This window comes from Anopheles coluzzii, chromosome 3 (genome assembly GCF_943734685.1).
Source record: "Anopheles coluzzii chromosome 3, AcolN3, whole genome shotgun sequence".
In the NCBI taxonomy this organism is placed as follows: domain Eukaryota; kingdom Metazoa; phylum Arthropoda; class Insecta; order Diptera; family Culicidae; genus Anopheles; species Anopheles coluzzii.
Genome location: NC_064671.1, coordinates 28024744 through 28045036, shown reverse-complemented (window position 1 = coordinate 28045036; position 20293 = coordinate 28024744). Strand labels below are relative to the sequence as shown.

General features: G+C 44.4%; 3 protein-coding genes and 1 long non-coding RNA gene across 12 annotated transcripts in view; 3 read left to right on the top strand and 1 right to left on the bottom strand.

Annotated features, from left to right (window-relative positions):
• Positions 1–9240, bottom strand: part of LOC120960238 (protein son of sevenless) — a 28796-nt gene extending 19556 nt beyond the window's left edge. For 2 of the 8 annotated variants that reach the window (XM_040384313.2, XM_040384315.2), the window contains exons 1-2: positions 9103–9236; positions 265–1616 (exon numbers count right to left, since the gene is read on the bottom strand). In XM_040384313.2, coding sequence (XP_040240247.2) covers positions 265–375 — 111 coding nt within the window. In that variant the 5' untranslated portion in view covers positions 376–1616; positions 9103–9236. The other 6 variants (XM_049610446.1, XM_040384314.2, XM_049610449.1 and 3 more) reach the window with 6 other exon arrangements.
• Positions 5274–6306, top strand: LOC125907540 (uncharacterized). Of its 2 annotated transcripts, none has more exons than XR_007452756.1 (2): positions 5274–5348; positions 5436–6306. It is a non-coding gene; the product is annotated as an uncharacterized LOC125907540 (long non-coding RNA). The 2 variants fall into 2 exon arrangements; XR_007452757.1 differs by having other exon boundaries at positions 5274–5370.
• Positions 9241–10495: 1255 nt separating the features above from the next.
• On the top strand, positions 10496–11515 carry LOC120957379 (uncharacterized). Its single transcript, XM_040379570.2, has 2 exons — positions 10496–11051; positions 11120–11515. The coding sequence occupies exons 1-2, from the start codon at positions 10605–10607 to the stop codon at positions 11459–11461; spliced, it is 789 nt and encodes a 262-aa protein (XP_040235504.2). The 5' UTR covers positions 10496–10604; the 3' UTR covers positions 11462–11515.
• Positions 11516–18432: 6917 nt separating this feature from the next.
• On the top strand, positions 18433–20289 carry LOC120957377 (reticulon-4-interacting protein 1 homolog, mitochondrial). Its single transcript, XM_040379568.2, has 4 exons — positions 18433–18909; positions 19001–19215; positions 19304–19638; positions 19712–20289. Exons 1-4 carry the CDS (start codon positions 18576–18578, stop codon positions 20088–20090), a joined length of 1263 nt encoding a protein of 420 aa, XP_040235502.2. The 5' UTR covers positions 18433–18575; the 3' UTR covers positions 20091–20289.
• Positions 20290–20293: the final 4 nt, after the last annotated feature.

Below are 20293 nucleotides of genomic sequence, written 5' to 3'. Positions count from 1 at the left end.
AGAAGTACCAGAGCCTCTAAACAAAATTGTCCAAATTAGAAAAAAAACGAAAATAAAAACCTAATTATTGGAAAGATATTCAATAAACAAGCTACACTAATCGAAGCGGAAAACATGGGCAAACAGACATCTTAGTAGGCGACGAACGTACATAGCGCTTTGTCGCTAATTGTTTCAATAATGTTTTTGTTTTCTCTTCACTTCACAGTAATTTGTGACATTCTCTCCAACGATTAGTACAGATCAATAAATTTGCAAACTTACCTTCCGCAACGATGAGATGAACAAGCCCCTCCATTTGGCCGCATTTTCCGCATTCTCGAAATCGTAATCAGCCGCATCCGTGATCGATACATGCGAACTGCCAGAGAACATGCTTTAGCCTTCGGCACCGGACCAGTGCGTACACCCGGGCAGACGACACATATACACACGCACACACACGCACACGTTGCTCGTACTTTATGCTTTGCAGGATATGCTGTGGCTGGGTTTTTTTTCTTCTTCTGCCAGCCAAGACGTGTGCCGCACCGGACCGTTTTTTTTTTTTTTGTTTTGTTTTGGCGAGTGCAACAAAGTGGTGGCACCAGTACACACTTTTAGAGTAGGCTATTTGGCCGCGGTTGCTAAGCCACTGTGCAACACAACAGGCCACGGGCCTTCTCTTTCTCTTTCTCTGCGCCAGTCGCCGCACTTGGTGCAGGACGAGCCACCACCTCCGCTGGTACTGTTTTACTTTTCTAGTTAAATTTCACTTCCAAATCACCTTAATTTGCTTCGTTTTCGCCGATATCTTTCAGATCAGATTGTGCCACAACACAAACACGCACGCACGATTGCCGGCTTTTGTCGACTTCCTTTCTATTAGGAACAACGGTGACCACAAATCACTTCGCTAATCGCGGCGCACACCTGGGACTGCCGGAATGTTGGACCACTGTCCCACAGACACACACGCGCGCGTGCACAAACACTTGTCGGCGTTTCGTCAGTACGCTCACACAACACTCCCAAGTGGGTGAAGTTTTCCGAACTATGAATCCGGTGCAGTATGGAGTGGGAACACAGATGTACAGCGAGAGACAGAGAGACAGAGAGACAGACAGAGAGAGATAGAGAGATAGATAGACGGAGAGTGTTGTGAGTATGTGCAATCCTCGGCAGGCTTTGTTTTACGCGCAAGAAGAAAGTGGCCCCAACCGGCACTGCTGTAACATGATCACCAACAGCAAGGACAACACAACAACAACGGCATATGCAAAACACTACACACACACACAACGGGCAGGAGGCGCACCGGCACCCTCGTCATCGTCCGTTTCGGGCGGGCCTCATCCGTCGTCGTCCGTCCGTCCGTCCGTCCGGGCTGTATCATCCGTGAAGGGTGGAGTCGGCGGCGGCGACAGCGGTGGCATCGGCAGTGGCGACTACTACTACCCGTTGCACCATGGTCGCCGGCAGCTGCAGTGACGACGTCGACGATGGCAACACTGACAACACCTTTACTGATACTGCTGCTGCTGGTGGTGCTGGTGAGGCGGCTGGTGTAAGCGCCATCAAAGCCTGAACAGCTTGCTGTTATTGATTGTTGCGGCGATAAACATTTTCACTCCGTGCTGGGGTTATTGGTGTTCGGCGCCGAGAATAGAAAAAGGAATAAAAAGGATGATTAACTACGACTTTTCAGAATTTATCGAAGGGGTTTTAATGTAATTTCACTTCGAAATAAAGCCTTGATAAGTATTTTTCGATAACCATGTCCTTCCATAACGAAATTGTCCTCGAATCCTAATCCTCAAGTTATTAAACTAGCCGATAAAGTTGCCAACCACTGAACAAATAGCTTCACAACTGACACGGCCTACTATTGGCAACTTGTCCGGGGACTGAAAAATATTTAGCATTGATTTTCTATCACCACACGACTTTCTCTACACGAACGCTTTAAATGTGTAATCATAGCACAATGCACCTCGCACACACACACACGCACACATACATGGCATTTAGGCATTTTGGCATTGCCTCCGAGGGACGGGAAAACGATGCGTCCAGACAAAAACAATAACAGGAAACGAGCAACATCAGCCAAACAACATGTGCAGCACACTTCTTATGGAGGAACGCACCATTTACACGTAGTACACGTCTCCGGGCTGGGTGTGTCTTTACCGTCTTTTAGCTTAGCCTTTTTTTCTTTGCTTTCTTCTCCCAGTGAGACTAAGAATGAGACGTACGCAAAGAAGAAGAAAAGAAAAACACGATGTGCAAAAACCACATTTGCACATGTGTGGTTTTTGCTGCGGAGTCTGCCGTGTTTCTAACACACAACGCCAAACGGAACACGCAAGAATCACAAAAGAACACGTCACACCGCACAGCAGAGCAGCTTTTCATGTTGCTGCCGTTCGCAGCAAGCTTCAGTTTCAGCGCTTTTCCCCCCTATTGTTTGCGCAATTGTTGCGGCAATTGTTTCCTGCCGTACGCACAATGAAAACGGCCACCACAGACCGCATTTCGCACCGATACGCATCACTTTTAAATGGATGCCCTTATCACGGTCAAGGAGCTCGACACAACAAACAACAATAACAACACATCGATACACACGCGCGCGCACACACACAGAGCCAGAGCGAACCATTTTTGCTCTTAGCACATACTCACACACACACACACACAAACATAGGCGCGCGTTCCATTTTGTGTGCGTGCGCTCGCTGCCAGCAGACGGAAGATGACGGTTTTGATTGTACTTGCATAATGGGAGGGTTGGGAGGAAGGGAGGTAAAGGGGGTAGTTGCAGGTTGGCAACGCAAATTCCATCATATGACGAAGCATACGGGTCTTCTTCGCATTGATGCGATATGCGCAATAAAAGATGAATAGACACACACACACACGCGCGCACTTTTCCCAGACGAAGAAGAAGAAGAAGAATCAACAAAAAACAATACACACATACACATTTCCCAAGCTTCCAAATTGTGCTATTTCTCACAACCTCGTATTCCCGTACTGGCGAACCAACACAGTTAGCAGACACATTCAAACACACACACACACAATTAATGCTGGCTTCTCAAACACATTCGCAGGCACACAAACGCGCACGGCAGAACGGCGCACACCCACACGCACACCGGGGGAACCGATCGTTCCTCTTCTTTCTTCTCTGTTTCTCCTTTCTCTCTCTCTCTCTCTCTCTCTCTCTCTCTCTAATAAAACTTCTAATTCCCTTATGCTACATCACAAACGCACATATACACACACATACCAATACGCATCCCATGTTTCGAGCAAGCTTCTTGTAAGTTCACATTGTTCACGCAGGCACACACAAAACAGCGAACATTCCCACACTGTTTGCTTCGATTATTTCGCGTACTGTCTGTCGCCTCGGGTTTTCCGCAAAACTAACAAAAAAAAACTCTCACTCACTCCAACAACACACATCAAGCACACAGTCGCAGCAACCCGCAGCAAACCTGTCGCACTCACACACACACACACACCAACAGAGCGAATGGACGACGTTTAGCAGCAGCTGCTGCACCAAAGAGACAAACATCAGACACGGCACGGCGGTGTGTAAGTAGGCGCACGCACGCACGCACGCACGCACACGCCAGACAGATCTTTGCTTCCTTCATATATCTCGTAAAATTGATCACTCACCACCACCGCTCAACGTCATTATCCCTCTCCACTCCCCCCCCCCCCCCCTTTCCAACAAACGTTTTTCTTCCCACAGCTCTCCCCCATCCTCCAAAATTCAGTACAAAACGCGACACACACACACCAAACCGATTAAACGCGTGAAAACTCTTTTCCATTTCCTCACCCACTCGTCGTAGCGCGTATGTTTTCCTCTCCGTACCCCCCTTTCGTACTGTTAGCGCATATTATTCTTTTTGTTTGCTTTTTCCCGGCCCACCCCTTACCCCATATCTTAATTTGATTCTTTTTTTCCCATACACCAACCACACGAAACGATTATTATTATTATTATTATTATCTACACACAACACATTTCAACTACAACGGGCTCCACCACCCCACCCCCACACCCAACCTTTTCTTGCTCTTGTCTGTCATCTTCACGCCCGCGACCAATAAAGGTTGAATTCGATTCTTTGCAACGCACACACGCGCACGCACGCACGCACAGCTACAGCTCGTATACGAGTCGCTCCTTCTCTCTCTCTTTTTCTCTTTCACTCTCCGTGTTCTTTTTTGTGTTGCTCGCGCATTCCTTCACACACAGGCGCACTTGTTTTTTTGTTGAGGGATTGCTTTTCGCTCTTTCTCTTTCTCTTTCGCGTGCGCTTTTTCTCTCTCTCTCTCCCTCTCTCCATCTCTTGTGCACTTTGCTTTCTAACGCAAGAAGCAGACACAGTTTCGCTACTCGGTCGAGATATCCTTTCCTTTTTTTTGGGCCATTTGAACAGCGAGTGTGTGCGTGTGTGCATCTATGTGTGTCTGTTCTCGTGAGAAAACAGAAACAACAGGAACAGGAATTTTCCCGTTCGGCCCGGTTTGCTGTGGTGTTGAAGAAGCGAGCAAAACAGCTCAATTCAACTGTGTAACGCCTTCCGTATGCTTTCATCCAGACAGACACGACAACAACAAAAAAAAACAACTTTGTTCCGTTTTTCCTTTTGTTTTTTTACTGCCTTTTCCCGTGTTGTGCGACGACACACCGCCATTACTACAATGATTTGCGTTCTATAGCATTCTTCTTCTTGGGTGGTGGTTTGTTCGGTAATGGGGGGGTGGGGGATGAAACACTCGAAGAAAAATCCCCTGCACTTCGGGGGAGAGGAAGGGAGTGTAGAAAATAGCAAATAAAAGAAATAAAGCACACCCCTTTCAACAATCTCAGAGAGAGTTTGTATGGAAACCGCCACAGCTTCTTCTCTGCTTCAACTTTGCTTGTTGGTATAAGCAGAACTCAGAGAAGAAGCTTTAAATGAACCGGCGCTCAGTGACGTCACGGATCGGATCGAATCCTGTCCGGAGAATGATTGTTCCAAATCGCTCAAGCCATCACCACACCCGCTGTCAAAATTAAATTAAAACGAAACTCTTTTGTTTACTTTTTATTCAAAGATAGCCGCGTCGCTTTTCGTGCGCTTATAAAACCCAGTTTTTGTGTAGATTTCTGTCTACAAGCTTGATTTCCTTGCTACCTATCCGTGTTACCTGTAAGTATGGAGATAAATATTAAAAATAAGACATTTTAAAGACATGCAAAACTCATATACTTACTTTTACAGCTGTGATTGTGGGTGGTTGTTGTGTGCAATTCGATCGGGAGTTGCTAATTTTGTTCACCTGTAAAACCTGTAAGTTGGATGAAATCAAATTGTATGTTTTTCAACTATTACTTTACATTGAAACTAAATGAAAAACTAAAAATAACATAATTGCAGGTTACCATGAGCGGTTCGAATGTGGGAGCTACTAGCTGTGGATGCGGGCAAGAATGCAATTGCACAAGCATTGCTAACGAAAATGCCAAACAATTACATACTTTAAAAAATTTGATACTAGATGCAAATATGAAATTAGACGAGCTTATGGAAATGCAACTAAATCAACAAATCCAGCCTCGGCCAATTATTGAAAATGTGGTGCCGGAAGAAGTAATTGAAGAAGCTTTCGCGTTAATTTCATCCAAAGTAGATTTGGACAAGCTCGAGCAGGATTTGGTGGTGACAGAGCATTTCCGATCGATTAAATCAGGTCTCATGAAAAGGATCAAGTCGGTAGGGATTAAAGCAAGGCTGCATGACGCTCTGTATCTAGTTTTTAATAGAATTTTTGTATCTGAGTGCTCTTGGAGCGGAATCGGTCGCAGCGGACCTAAAATTGAATTTAGGAAATATGTACATGTTTTAAAGCTATTTAAGGAAATTTCAGGGAGCAGAGATTATTCGGAAGTAGAGAAATTTTTCAGTACAAAGTTACGAAATGCAGGAACAGCAGCAAAAAGGACCGGAGTGGTCAAAAGTGTTAGCCGAGGGCAATACTCGAAAAAAAAGAAATGTAATATTCAAAAGAATTATATATTAAATAGTACTTAATGTAGTTATGGGTAAAAAGTATGTTGAAATTAATTTTGATGGTGTAGATAAAGAATTTGTGAAATGTTAACTATTTTAAGTAATACTTAAGTTGTGCACTGGCTGTGCATTCTTTAATTCACAGTTGCGAACAGTTAAGTTTGGTGTTGCAAGTGAATAGCGAATAATGTTATGAATGTGAAGACAAGTAGAATAATAAATGAATTATGAAACGTTCGATGGTTGTGTTATTATTTTTTCTTAATAATATTTAGTTATTTGAAATATTTTAAACATACTTTGAGTTGATTATAGCGATTAATAAGTGTTATATACGATTTTATATGGACATGTTAGTTAAGTGACATTTTACAAACATTTTTAATGAAATTGCTAGTAATGCGACAAAAGCGACTGGCCAATTTATATTATCATGTTTTGTGAAAAGATATTACCTAATAGATAATTACTCCTTCGAGGTTTTGCCTTCTGTAAGAGAGTCTATTAAAGCATATCCAGCTTCATAGTTTTAATTGATTAATGTCATCTACTTGGATAGTCTGGCCACGGATTGCTAGACCTCTTACTTCTACAGGAATCCAGCCATACATGACATATACTGCAACCTGAAAATACATAAAACATATTTGCATTAGAGTGTGTTTCGAATCGTGGTCTCCAAAGTGTACTTGCCTGACGATGTTAATGTTTAAGTCCGAGTTTATATGTCCGAGCACATCATGAAAGCACTAGCAAGAAATCCTTCCATTGTGTTGCACAAGACGATTATGTTCAGTAGCGTGATGTCGCTTTTTTATATTTGGATGAACTAGCATGTTTAAATACTTGTGTTCCATGTACCTCGATCCATTTTCGCTTTGCAAGCCTAACGAGCTTAGCAAGTCAATGACAGTCATTAACCAGCTGCAGAGGAATAGAATGGAATACACGTGGTAAGATGTGGATTGCGCATAAACCATCGTAGTTTAAAATCCACTTGAACCCCCGCTTCGCGCTGCAACATGAAGCCCTGCGCACACGATACCTTTCGTGCTAGGCCCGGCCGGTTGATTGCTGCCCTGAGCATGCTCATCCTTCAGAGCAGATAAGCAGCGGGAAAAGACCGCTCCATCAATTCGCATCACCACATCACGGAACGGCATGGCACAGCGCGGCAACCGCCGACAATTTGCCCGTATCCTTGTGACCAAGTCACGAATAAGCTCAAGCATCTATCCCTCAACATCGCGGTTCAGAAAATCGTGCGGGATCTCGATCAGGAACGCCTCCAATACGCCCTTGTTCGACACGTCGAACTCCTGTGCCATTTCCTTCCGTGCCATGCCCAGCGCCAGCATCAGGTGACACGCTGCGCAGATCAGTTGAATATCACCGTACTCGATGCCGTTGTGTAACATTTTCACCAAGTCCCCGTCACCGCCTATGCCAATTCCTTCACAATACGGATCACCGTTAGATTTCTCGCATATAGCCTACTGGGAGGAAGGTCACATACATTACAAACCATTCAATTAAAACACAGGAACAAATCTTACATCCGCGGAAAATGCGTCCGAGTGTGGGTGGTAGCGAGCCCCTTTTACTGCACCCCTTCACAGCTGCAGAGGGTATCGACTATTGACTATCCCCGCCAGGAACAGTTATATACCAAAAATCACACCCTAAAATGAAACAATCATCGAAATTAAACACAAGCACACCTTACCTCAGCGTCGGCATCGTGCGTGAAGGCTAGAAATTTCATCCGGTTTTATTCCATGCTCCAAGCATTTTTTTTTCGCTTCCACCACAACTAAATGATACTTCCGTGGTTGATTTTATGTTTATTCTACAAAACAAAACGTTTTTAATGATAAATATCATATAATTTGCATAAAATACTTACAAAATCACCGCACACGCGAACACTTGTTGTTTACATTTTAGCTTCACTCTCATTTGACATGTCAAAAATTTGCAAGCCCCAAAGTGTGGATCAAAAAGAGGGGTGGGAGGGGAAAGAAGGTGATGAGATCGAAGCGGCACGAAATGACCGTTGCAAAAACCGCATGCTCAGAACGCTAAGTCCCAGAAGAGGGAGATCGAGCTACGAATGTGACAGAGAGGGCATGAGAAAATGAGAGAATTTGAGTGCCATTGTCGGGAGGGACACCGACGCATTCACAATTGCCTCGATAAATAACAGCACACACACATACATCCACACTCACACACGCGCGTGCTCTCTCACTCACACGCACGCACATGCACACACACACAGTTTCGGGACGGGGTAATCGATCAACACAGCACAGCAACCAACAACACGCAAGGGCACGGTCAATGATAGATTTTCTTTCGCCCTTCTGATGCTGATCCATGAGACCGAGCGTTTCTTCTAATTTCTCTTCCTTTTCGATCGTTGTGCGTTGTGCGTTTTTTCCAACATTATTTCTTTGTTTCTTTTCCAAAGCAAATGGCAAAATTATTCCCACACACACACACACACACACACACACATACACGGACAGACGGTTGTCTCTTCCACGGCACCACCCACCACTACACCACAATCGATCACGGGGCGAATCGCAAACTTCTGGCAATTCTCGGGGACAATTCGCACAACCTTTACCGGAGGGGGTAGGGCGGGGCAGCAATGTGGGGGGAAGTTGTTGCTTGCCTTTGGACAGTGCTGACAGTAATTAAAGATCTTTCGCAACCCTTTCACGGAATAAAAAACAGACAACGGATCCCATTTTCTCGAGTAGCTCTTCTGTTGCCTTGCGTACCCGCACACACAACACACACACACATTCACATACGCCACACACGGGGAAATCCCGTACGCTATATGGGCCGCGCCTGTGAGCTGCTGCTCTTATTGTTGTTGTTGCTGTTGTATTCTGCCTGCTGCAAAATGCCGTCGCAAAGCAGCCCCACGACTTGTGCTTAACCCAAAAGCTGCACAATTGCAATCACACACCCACACACATTGCAAAAACGCACTACTGCACGCACTGGTGCTACCTACATTGGCCGTTTGCGTGTTGCGATTCGCAGTCTGCAGTTTCACCTTTTTTCGTGTGTAAATTTTCGCGTGATTTTCGTTCGTGTGCAGTGACCACCTCCACCGTTCGGACTTCACTCACTCGATATATGTGTGAGAGGGGGTAGATCAAAACAAAGTGAGCGTACAGCGCCAGGTTGGTACCCAGATTGTGCGCACACCGACCGCTGCCAAGGTGGCTAGAGAAGGTGGCTCTTGCCAGCGTGTGGATGGGTGTTTCTGTGCTGTTTTGCGTTCATGTTTGTTAAAAGTGCTTTCGAATAATTTGTAACACAAGCATTTGTATCTTTTGAAAATACACTTTTGGGAATATTTCTCTGAAATTAATGTTGAAAAAGTTATAACACGTATGCTGCCTGCATCACTTGCTTGTTCAATATGGCGTTGAACAAACTTCAGTGAACGTACCAGGCGTATGAGGGTTTGACATATGTGTCAAACTTGAAAAATGATGACAAAATTCCGTTGCAATAAAAAAAAGCAGCATTGATCTAATCGGAACACTCTCATGCAATTGATATTATTTATTTGCAAAGAAAACTTTAATATTTTTAGCAATTAGTTTTTCTTACTGCAACTTAAAAAGAATCTACTTTTGTTTACGTTGATATAATTTTGCACGACTGATTTAAATAAAGTCAACTCTCTCTCTCTCTTATTTGAGATGCGATGGGTTATACGGACGTCACACGAAGCGTAGACTTTGGCGTAAACTGGATTTCAGCCATACAACCCTGAAATCTTTTGACAGGAAGTTTACGCTCTCCCATACAAATCAAGCGTAAACTTTTTGAGTTTACGCTTCGTGTGACGTCCGTATTAGTCGAAGAGGGGGTTTCAAATTACAGAGGATGAAAGTGAATGAAAAGTCCATACAAACTAGAAAGAGAAAGAACATTTAGTATGCGGCCTTGACTGTTGCTATAGGAAACTGCGAACACAATAGTAGATTTGAACATAAATCATTCAATAACCATGGAAATACCATGCACAAATAAGAGGGATACAGATTTCAGAGGTTTTCCAAATTAGAGGTTCTAAAATGTACTGAAAATGAAGAGACTGTCAAAAATGTTCCAATAAGAGGGGGTTTTCAAATTAGAGAGGTCTCAAATAAGAGAGAGTTCATTATTCAGTGTATTATTCAACTTATCAGCCAACAAAATGGCTGTTGAAAGGAAACCAGTTAATGAAATTTAACTCCAGAAAAGCTGATAATTCCTGCAGAAAAATCGGCTACCTTCTGTTCTTTCTTTACCGCATGCCGTGGTGAACTTCCAAAATGCTGTCACTTGACACACCTGCACCTATATCAATCTTCCGCTGTGGTGAAAACAGGCGAATGTTTTGGAATTTGCAGCAAACGTCAACGAAAACGACAACAACACCGCTACTCCCAACAAAAACACGTGCGGAATCCGCCGCATCGTTTTCACCCTGAAACAGTCCACCGAATTTCGACCGAAATGGGAAAACGTAAATCACAAACACCCGCTCCGGCCGCGTACGGGAACGATTCCGACGGTTCCGACTACGAGGTGGAATGGCAGGTGAAACCGACCCCGCCGAAGGTCACCAAAGCAGAACAGTTCCCTCTGCCGGCACAGGTCGCGAAGAAGCTGGAAAAGTCGGGCCGCCGTGGCCGGAAAGACTCTTCATCGGACGACGAAAGCCTGCCGGAGACGGGCGAAGGGCTGCCGACACTGACCACCGCCCAGATCGATGCCATCCTGCAGACGATCAAGAACAACAAGCGCCTGGTGCTGTTGGTGAAGAACGTCAACTTTTCCACCGCCAAGGAAGAGATCGCGGAACACTTTGACCAGGCCGGTCGGGTGAAGGGTGTGCGGATACCGAAGCACCGTTCGTCCGGGTTCGCCTTTGTGGAGATGCAAAATGCCGATGGCTTTCAGGTGCGTGCGCGTGTGTGTCATTGTCTTAAGTGTACTCTTCATTTAATTACCCCCCTTCACTTCAACAGAAAGCGTTCCTGCTCGATGGGTCGTACCTGGATGGAAGAAAAATCAGCGTGAATCTGTCGGAAAGCGGCAACAAAAAGTCCGCCACCCGCATCCAGCTGCTCGAGAAGAAGAATGCCGAAATTCTGAAGCTGCGCAAGAACAACCGAAAAAGCGTAAAAGCGGCCGAAATATCACTCGTGCCCGATCCGGCCAAGCTGCAGAAAAAGGTACCCCCACCGGACCGGTACCTCGACAAACCAAAGCCCAAAAAGCTGACGAAAAAGGAAGTGAAATTCGTGAAGAAACAAAAATCGCTGCGGGCCAAGTTTCAGAATTTAGAAAAGAAGGGAATCAAGGCGTAAGGGCGTGTGGGTTAGGTAACAAATAAACATTCGCGATTTTCATATTGTAAGGAAGATCTTTGTGCTTTTAAAGATTGATTTCTTTAAATTTTCGTTTTAAATATTTTAAAATTCAATCGTCGCAAATCGTTGACATCTGCCAGAACAGCAAAATAGTGTAACCACGAGCTAATCGCTTCGCCAATTGTGAAATCTGTCAAACAGCACACACAGAAAGTGTGGCCAGATTATTTTGGCGGTTTTCGGTAGGCGCATCAAAATTTTATCGGTAGTTGTCGGTAGGTTAAAACTCGAAACTTAAAAGAAGTCAAGGCGAAAGAAGTGTTAAGCGGGATAGGAGGGGGTGTTAATGCGGAAAATGAAAGTTTCATCTCACGAGAATATGCATCCTTTATTTAGGATATGGATTAGAATTGGTTCAGCGGTTACACAAATGAAGATTTTTCTGAAGTGTCGATCTGAAAATTGGAATTGTAAGCCAAAGAAGGACAAAAATGCAAATTTTTTTTTGTGTTGACAAGTTAAGTTAATTTTAGCTGGTAGTTCGGGTGCGTCAGTCTCACCTAAAATTAGCTTAGACATAAATTTCTGCTGAGCTACTTCTCGTCTCTTTTCCAGCGTCTCTAACCCAAACAGTAAACACCTAGTTTCATAAGACGGACGAGGATCAAGATTGCGACACGGGGTAAAACGCAGGACAAAACGTGTAAACTTTCTCTGTACTGACTCCAGTTTTTTGGACCAAAAGCTGGATGAAGGAGACCATACTACAGGACAAGACTCAAGCAGTGGACGAACAAGAGACTTGTACAACATTAAAAGGCAGTGTGGGTCGGAAAATTCTCTAGATTGTCTGCGAATGAAACCTACCATTTTGTTGGCCTTGTCTAAAATATCGGAGTAGTGTTGATGAAAATTCAATTTACAGTCTAAGGTAATGCCTAAGTCCCTAAAAGTCTGGCAGCGTTGCAGTATGGTTCCAGAAATATTATAGTTATGGGTTATGGGACAGACAGTTCGGTGGAACGACACACACATACTTTTATCGACAGATATTACTATGTCATTTTTCTCACACCAGTCGGAAAAGCAGTTCACAGAACTTTGCAGGGAGATAACATCGGATGCTTCACGGATTGGAAGGAATAGCTTAAGATCGTCAGCGTACAATAAACATTCAGAGTTGCTAACAGCCGAAGTAACATCATTGAAAAAAAGTGAAAAGAGTAGTGGTCCCAGGGCTCTCAAACACGGTAGAAAAGAAGCAATCAACTTGTACGCGGTAGCTGCGAGCTGTTAGGTAGGATCTAAACCACTCCACCATGGAAGCAGAGAACCCAAGACGTTCTAGTTTATATATACGTTCTAGTTTATTACAGTGGAGCGCCGTTTATCCGGGCTTCTCGGGACTTGACCTCGCCCGGATATGCGAAAAACACGGATAATGAGTCAAATGATATATTTTATCACCAATTCCTGGTTATGTTTTGGAAATTTGTCTTATTTTTTGATAAAAATAACTCAGTGTTTATTAACTTCATGTTTTTTGAAAGAGAATTTTTAAAATTTGCCATGAATTATAGCGTTTATTGTGATGACAATGTGCTCTTATAACCGCTTTTTCAAATATCCTCCTCATAACGCAATGTCACTTTTGTATTGAACTGTCATTTCTCAACAGCACGGATAAACGGAAAGCCGGATAAAAGGTACCCGGATAAACGGCGCTCCACTGTACAGGCGGTCCCCGAGATACACGGTTAATGGGGACCGAAAACGGCCGCAAAATACCGCGTATCTCGAATTTCCGCGTAAGTCGAATCTCGTGATTTCCTGCTAAAATATCACAAATTTTTGTGTAATTTTGCAAGTAGGGGGTGGTTTTAGTCACTTTATGAATTATTTGATATGATTCTGACTGAAAATAACTGTTTTAAACCTTTTAAATAGTATTTAACATTCGATCAAAACGGAAATTATTTGGCAATTTGAAATTGATGTGTCAAATCAGTACAATTTGCTCAAAGAATTGTCCAATTTAGAAAACCGCGTATCTCCGAATCCGCGTATAAGAGGTACCGTGTATCTCGGGGACCGCCTGTATATATATATACATCGGTATTTCTGGTCACTTTGCCCACAAGGGCAAGGTGAGCTTTTTGGCGGCCACCGTCGCAAAACCGTCGCAAAACGTCAAAACCGGCGTCGCATGTACTGCAAACCGACGTCGCCAGCGAGCGAAACTCGCAACGATTTCGAGGCGCTGGCGACGGTCGTTTTTGACGTTTGGCGACGGTTATTGACCTTTCGAGTGAGCTTTTGCCCTGCGGGCCAGTGTGGCCAGATTATATTGGCAGATTTCGGCAGGAGCACTGTTGAGAACGCAACCATTTAACCTTCGTTTCTAAGACCAAAAATACACCCTCATCTTTATGATCACCTACCCGGGAAGGTCATACATTTTGTATGGGAGTTTGCATTTCTGGATGGTAATTTGATCATATCTTCTGTTTTAATTATTGAAATAACTTTAAATTTTCAGGAAAGCTGCATGTAGAAAATTACACCGGGTGTGAAATTGGAGGAAAACTTGTGATATTTTGGGAATAAGAAAATAACGTGTAGACGGTTGAACTTTCACTGTGCTAATGTTTATTCACTTGTCTGTTTGAGATCATTTGTACAATTCATTACATAGTTCAGTTAATCCTCATCTAGTTCCTTGTTTATATTGTAGCCTTCAAGTGTTGTCTGTTTCTAATCCCGTTACCATAATCCCATAATTCATGCCATAATATAATTCAAATCAATATATACATAGAAATTCAAACACTGCATAAAACTTTGTTCTTTCCAGTATAAAAAAGGGATTTTCCTAATTGTTGTGGATAGACGTGCCGAGCCCTGGATTCGCCGTAGCAGTTGCGCTGCTGCTGGTCGACATCCAGGAATCGACACTGCGCTCACGCACACTAATACGCCGCACTTAGCGATGCGCGCGAAGTGTGTGCAGAGCGCACCTAACCCGAGGGAGTGTGTAACAGGCTACCGGCCGAGCAGGGCTCCCGGTAGGGCTCACGGTGCGGCTCGTGCGCGCGGCCCCATACATTGTATTGTGTTTTGTATTATTCAATATTGTAATAAATGTTGTAAAAAGTGCAAACATAAAACTAATTATTTTTCATATACAGGCGGTCCCCAAGATACAGCTAACTTCAAGCTTTCCTGAAAATTTGAAGTTATTTCAATAACTAAATCAGAAGATATGATCAATTTACCACGCAAAAGAGCAATTTCTCATACAAAATGTATGACCTACCCGGGTAGGTGATCATAAAGATGGGGGTGTATTTTTGGTCATAGAAACAAAGGTTAAATGCAAAATTAGTTGATATATCAGGTGGGCTTATCCAGTGCAATTTGGCGTCTAAAAACGAAAATAGGAAGAAACCCTGGTTTGACAGTTAGATCCATAACAAACTGGATGCTTTGATGAATTTTCTATGGACTCACTACTAACTTTATCAAAAATTTTCACAATTTTACTCGATATTTGAGATATTTCGATGGTCTGTTGAACAGGAGCAAAGGACATATGCACTGGCACTCTGATAAATTCCTCACTTTCAGTATAAATTCATATTTGGTTTGCTTGGTACACTTCTCCTTGCTCGCTGACTGAACGGATTCAATAATCGTTTCCTATACAGTCATTATCCGATATACGCTATCGTACGGGACCGAGCGCAATAGCGTATCTCGAGTTTTCGCGTATAGCGGATTCCTATGGAAAAATAGTTTACACTACCGGTTCGAGGGTTGAAAAATATCGCCACAGAGTTTTGCATTAAAGTTTTTTGTTATAAAATAGGTATCGTTTGCACAAATTTAATGCAAAATGCATTAAGAACATTAAGGAAATTCAAAAAGAGCATAAAATATTTCAAAAAATTAAAATATTTGCAAAAAACACATGGAGCTGTCAAATTTAGAGGAATCGCGTACAGCGAATTCGCGTATATCGAGTATCGCGTACTGCGGATAATTGCTGTATATCAGATTTTGCTAGGGAACTGTGTTGTTCCCAAGCGCCACAGATTAAGCTTAAACGACTGGAAAATTGAATATTCATAGAAAAAAAAATGAAAGATCCACAGCTTCATTGGTTTGATCAATAGATGGCGTATTACAACTCATCATTATATTGCTATCCTTTTCTTGCAATGTGTTTCGACAAGTTTCATCTTATCATGACCAATATAGCCTTCTAACTTTCTGAGCAAAATCTATATGAATGGTCGTGTGGTCAGATACGCGGGTATCAACACCAACGACCATTACTCAAATTTCACTTTCTTCAGTGCTGGTGGTTTCCGTTGGAGTTTAGTATTTAAGCAATCGTATCGCCGTTCTAGTTCTAGCGATGCATAACTTCAATGCGAAACCATACAACAGTAAAGAGGAAATGAGAAAGCTCTCCTCCAAGCGATGAAGCTCAACTGGTTGGGGTATCCCTCCAACAGATCCCAAATAGCCAGCCCGTACTTTATAGCTGATTTAGGGCTGTTTAACGAAAAATCGTTCCGATGTCGTACTTTGTGGCTGATTAAGAGATAGACGGTACTTTGCGGAACTATGGAGCTTTTTAACAGGCACATGGTACTCTTTGGAACTTTGCGGCTGATTAACACTATGTGTAGGGTTAATGATGGAACTTTAAGGCTTGTTAAGAACGTGTCCCGAACTTGGTGGAACTTTATAGCTTTTTAATGCATGACATCGGTACAAGGTGGGTCTTGTCAAAATGTCAAAGACAGACGCCGCCAATCATCTCATTGCTGCTGTACAAGTTAGATTAGTTCTTTGAAGAAGGGATTTTGAAGGAAGTGATTGTTATTGTACAGTACATTGTGATACGTTTCGTGTAATTTATGAATATAAGGGATTGAAAAATATACACATGTACACAAACAAAACAAATCCTGTTGTTTATTTCATCGATGACGCTTGCTTGAAAATAAAACACAAAGAAAAATAATCCCCGGCACCGTAGCTTAAGGAAGCTGCTTAGGCGCTATTTAGAAGGACCGCCTGGAACTTTGATGCTGTTTATCTACTGCAAAAGGCGAATTAGAGCAGCGATCTTTAGCGTGCCAAAATGAGCTGCTTAAGCAATTCTGGCTATTTGGGATAGCGCCACCAACTTTTTTGCTATTTTTAGAATGCATGAGTCGTTAGCCGTCTGCTAAACGAAGTCTGCTAAACTATATTCCGTTTAGGTAGAGAACTTGAGTCGTTTAGAAACCATTTAGTGGTCGTTTAGTGGATTTGTGGCACTTGGGTTGTTATCCAGTAATCTTCAGATCATCATTTTAATCCAAGAGCTGGCCGTCGCGTAGGTTTTTTTGGCTTCTTTCTTTGTGCTACGCCTGAGCAAAACCACATACAATTTTTGCGAGATTTTGTTTAAACTTCAAGGCATACTAGATTTTGTTATGGAGCAAACCGTCAAATTGTGTGTCGATGTATTGGGGAGAAAGAACACCATAAGCCCACCTGATATATACACTCACTTTGGTTAAATGGTTGCGTTTTCAACAGTGCTCCTGCCGAAATCTGCCAATATAATCTGGCCACACTGGCCCGCAGGGCAAAAGCTCACTCGAAAGGTCAATAACCGTCGCCAAACGTCAAAAACGACCGTCGCCAGCGCCTCGAAATCGTTGCGAGTTTCGCTCGCTGGCGACGTCGGTTTGCAGTACATGCGACGCCGGTTTTGACGTTTTGCGACGGTTTTGCGACGGTAGCCGCCAAAAAGCTCGCCTGACCTGCGGACCAGTGTGGCCAGATTATATTGGCAGATTTCGGCCGGAGCACTGTTGAGAACGCAACCATTTAAATTTAATCCATTATTTAATCCATTAACGATCAATTTCTTTTTACCCTACTAGCAAAAAGAATGAAAAAGTGTGCGTCTTTTATGATATGTTCCTTTTCTTCTTCGGTTATTATTACTCAGAGAGGTACACGCGTTTGTAACATAAACGAAAATATAACTGTATTAACATAAAAGACGTTATTCTAACGTAAAAACGAAGACTGTTTCCCGCCGTTCCCTTTCCGTGCGCTATCCTTAATTGCCAGTTGCCAAGTGCCGGCGTGTTCGCCGGTCGACCCCGTTGACCGCGCAAACGATGACCCGGATGGATTGCACGCACACATCAACCGATGATCACTCACGCGCCAACGGTGAGTTACTAGTAGCAATCCATCCGGTCCAGGTTAGCTCACAACATTTTATAAACCAAGTTAGATGTGTTAAAGTTTTTCTTTTGATTCGGGTGCACCAAGTCCGTGTAAAGGAAGGGGTATAAGGAAAATACAATGAAACAGCGCGAGCGAGCGTTCTTTTCAGTGAGAGCGCCTCGGGCATTTTAAAGGCATGCAATAGAGCGCATTCTTTCTGTGGTAGCGCTCCATCCGCCATTTTTAATTTTTAGCCCAAAACAACGGACTTCGGCTCCGATCTTGGGCCGGACCCCCACCGTGTGTTTCTACTTTCCCCTCGCCTGAAAATTTCATTCTCTTTGTCTGTCGGGTAAGCTTTAACCGCCGACAGCGAGATTCAAATTCAAATTTAAATGATTTTCTTTGACGAGCAATTCTCGGAATCCACGCAACTGACATTTTCTACTTATTATGAACATTACATTTTAACGGATAAAAATAAAAAGTGCCAGGCAAACAAACGTGCATCAGCGCGATAAGTAACAAATGAGGTTAGCAATCCTTGAAACAGCACCCAAAGCGCCTCAGAATAAGCTTAAACGACTGAAAAATCAAAATTCTGTGATTTTCGGTAGGTTAAATGAAAAATCGGTAGTTTTAGGAGGCTTATCTGTAAATCGGTAGGCATATGAAAAATCGGTAGGAATACAGATAAATCGGTATTTCTGGTCACTCTGCACACAGCCACACATTTTATTATTGTTTACTAAAGGCTACCTCCCGAGCGCATTGGGCTGTGTGTGGTGTGTGGTGCAGTGCGTGTTTCTGGTTGCAATTCTTCGTCCCATCTCGTTGCACATTCCACCTCATCAAGTCGCAGGGGAAAATGGTACTTACAAACTGCATCCGCTTCACGGCCACGGCAGCGGGCAAGTTCGGCCAGCGGGAGCTACTGTGCAACATCCGCAGCCTAGCAACCGCTACCGTCGCATCAACACCGAGCACCAACAGCACTTCCTCACCGTCCGGCTGGGAGCAGCAACGGCGCCAGCATGCTTCGTACGGAAAAATGTCCGGCTGGCAGATACACGCGTACGGGGTGCCGCAGGAAGAGATACAGTTCAGCGACGGGATTAAGATGCCGATCCTAAAGTCACCCACCCAGCTGCTGGTGCGGGTGAAAGCGGCCTCGGTCAACCCGATCGATGTGGCCATGATCAGTAAGTAGCGATGCTTCGCCTTGGGCTTTGCCTTTTACGTTCTGCCTTGGCTGAAAACAGTTATCATCGTTCTCCTTTTTTCTTTCGTCAGACGGATACGGTGCATCGGTGCTGAATGCGATGCGCTGCAAGGATGGCGGCATCGAGTTTCCGCTCGTGCTCGGGCGCGACTTTTGCGGCGAGATCGTCCAGAAGGGGCTGGGCATTTCGAGCCGCGAGCTCGAGGTAGGCGACGAGGTGTGGGGCGTCGTGCCGGTGCACTTGCAAGGTTGCCATGCCGATTACGTCGTGGTGGAGAAGTACTGTGTACGTGTGTGTGAGAGAGAGAGAGCAAGAGGTCTACTGTGTGAATCGCCTGTGCTTACATCTCTGCCCTTTTTTCCGCTTTCCGCAGCTGTTCAAGAAACCTTCCAACCTGAGCAAAATAGACGCGAGCGCCATCCTGTACGCTGGTCTGACGGCCTGGTCGGGGCTGTACATTACCGGCCATCTGGGGGATTTGCTCGGTGCCATCTCGCCGGTCGGCGGTGGCGCAGGGAAGAAGGTGCTAGTGCTCGGGGCGGCCGGCGGCGTCGGTACGCTCGCCGTCCAGATGCTGCTGGCTGAGGGGGTGGAAGTGTTCGCTACCTGCTCCCCGGACGCGATGCAGATGGTCAACAATCTCGGCGTCAAGTACGTGCTGGACTACACGGATCCGGCGCACGTGCAGAACGTGGCCAGCGTTGGAAGGTAAGACGGGCACGTGGAGCGTACTACTTAGCGTGTTTACGCGACATGTAAAAAACAATCACTTAAATCGCAGGTTCGACATCGTGCTGGATTGTGCGGGGAAGGGCACGGAATACGCCAACGAGGTACCGTGGCTGTACGATCAGTACATTACGTTCAACTCGCCCGTACTTAAAAACATTGACGCCGATGGCTTCGCGGCCGGGATGTACCAAAATGCGCTCAATCTGGTGCGCAACAATGCGGCCGCCCTCAGCACCCGGCAGGGACTGGTGAAGTGGGGCTACTTTGTGCCGGCACCGCAAGGTATCGCCTACCTGCAGCGCCTGGCCGAGAAGGGCAAGCTGCTGCCGGTGGTGGAGAAAGTGTTCCCGTACGGCAGTACGCCCGAGGCGTACGAGCGCGTCGCGCAGAAGCATTTACGCGGGAAGGTTGTGATCGATTGTGAATAAGGCGAACAAGGAGCAGGTCTCGAAATGAAGGTGGATTTAGGTAAGATAGTGAAACGGTTAAAAGAGAAGAGAAAAACAAACTAGCCAGAACAGGAAACATAGATAACGAATTATGTATTGTAGCGAATTGGACACATCACGTGCTGCTGCTACGTGTGATTATATGGTAGAAATTAAAGTGAGCACTCATTCATCTTTCCTCG

Excerpts from the sequence above, each read along its gene's own strand:
- LOC120957379 (XM_040379570.2), top strand. The coding sequence starts at position 10,605 with ATGGGAAAACGTAAATCACAAACACCCGCTCCGGCCGCGTACGGGAAC. Across the intron at positions 11,052-11,119 it reads AAAATGCCGATGGCTTTCAG|AAAGCGTTCCTGCTCGATGG; the intron begins GTGCGTGCGCGT and ends TCACTTCAACAG.
- LOC120957377 (XM_040379568.2), top strand. The coding sequence starts at position 18,576 with ATGGTACTTACAAACTGCATCCGCTTCACGGCCACGGCAGCGGGCAAG. Across the intron at positions 18,910-19,000 it reads GATCGATGTGGCCATGATCA|ACGGATACGGTGCATCGGTG; the intron begins GTAAGTAGCGAT and ends TTCTTTCGTCAG. Across the intron at positions 19,216-19,303 it reads TCGTGGTGGAGAAGTACTGT|CTGTTCAAGAAACCTTCCAA; the intron begins GTACGTGTGTGT and ends CGCTTTCCGCAG.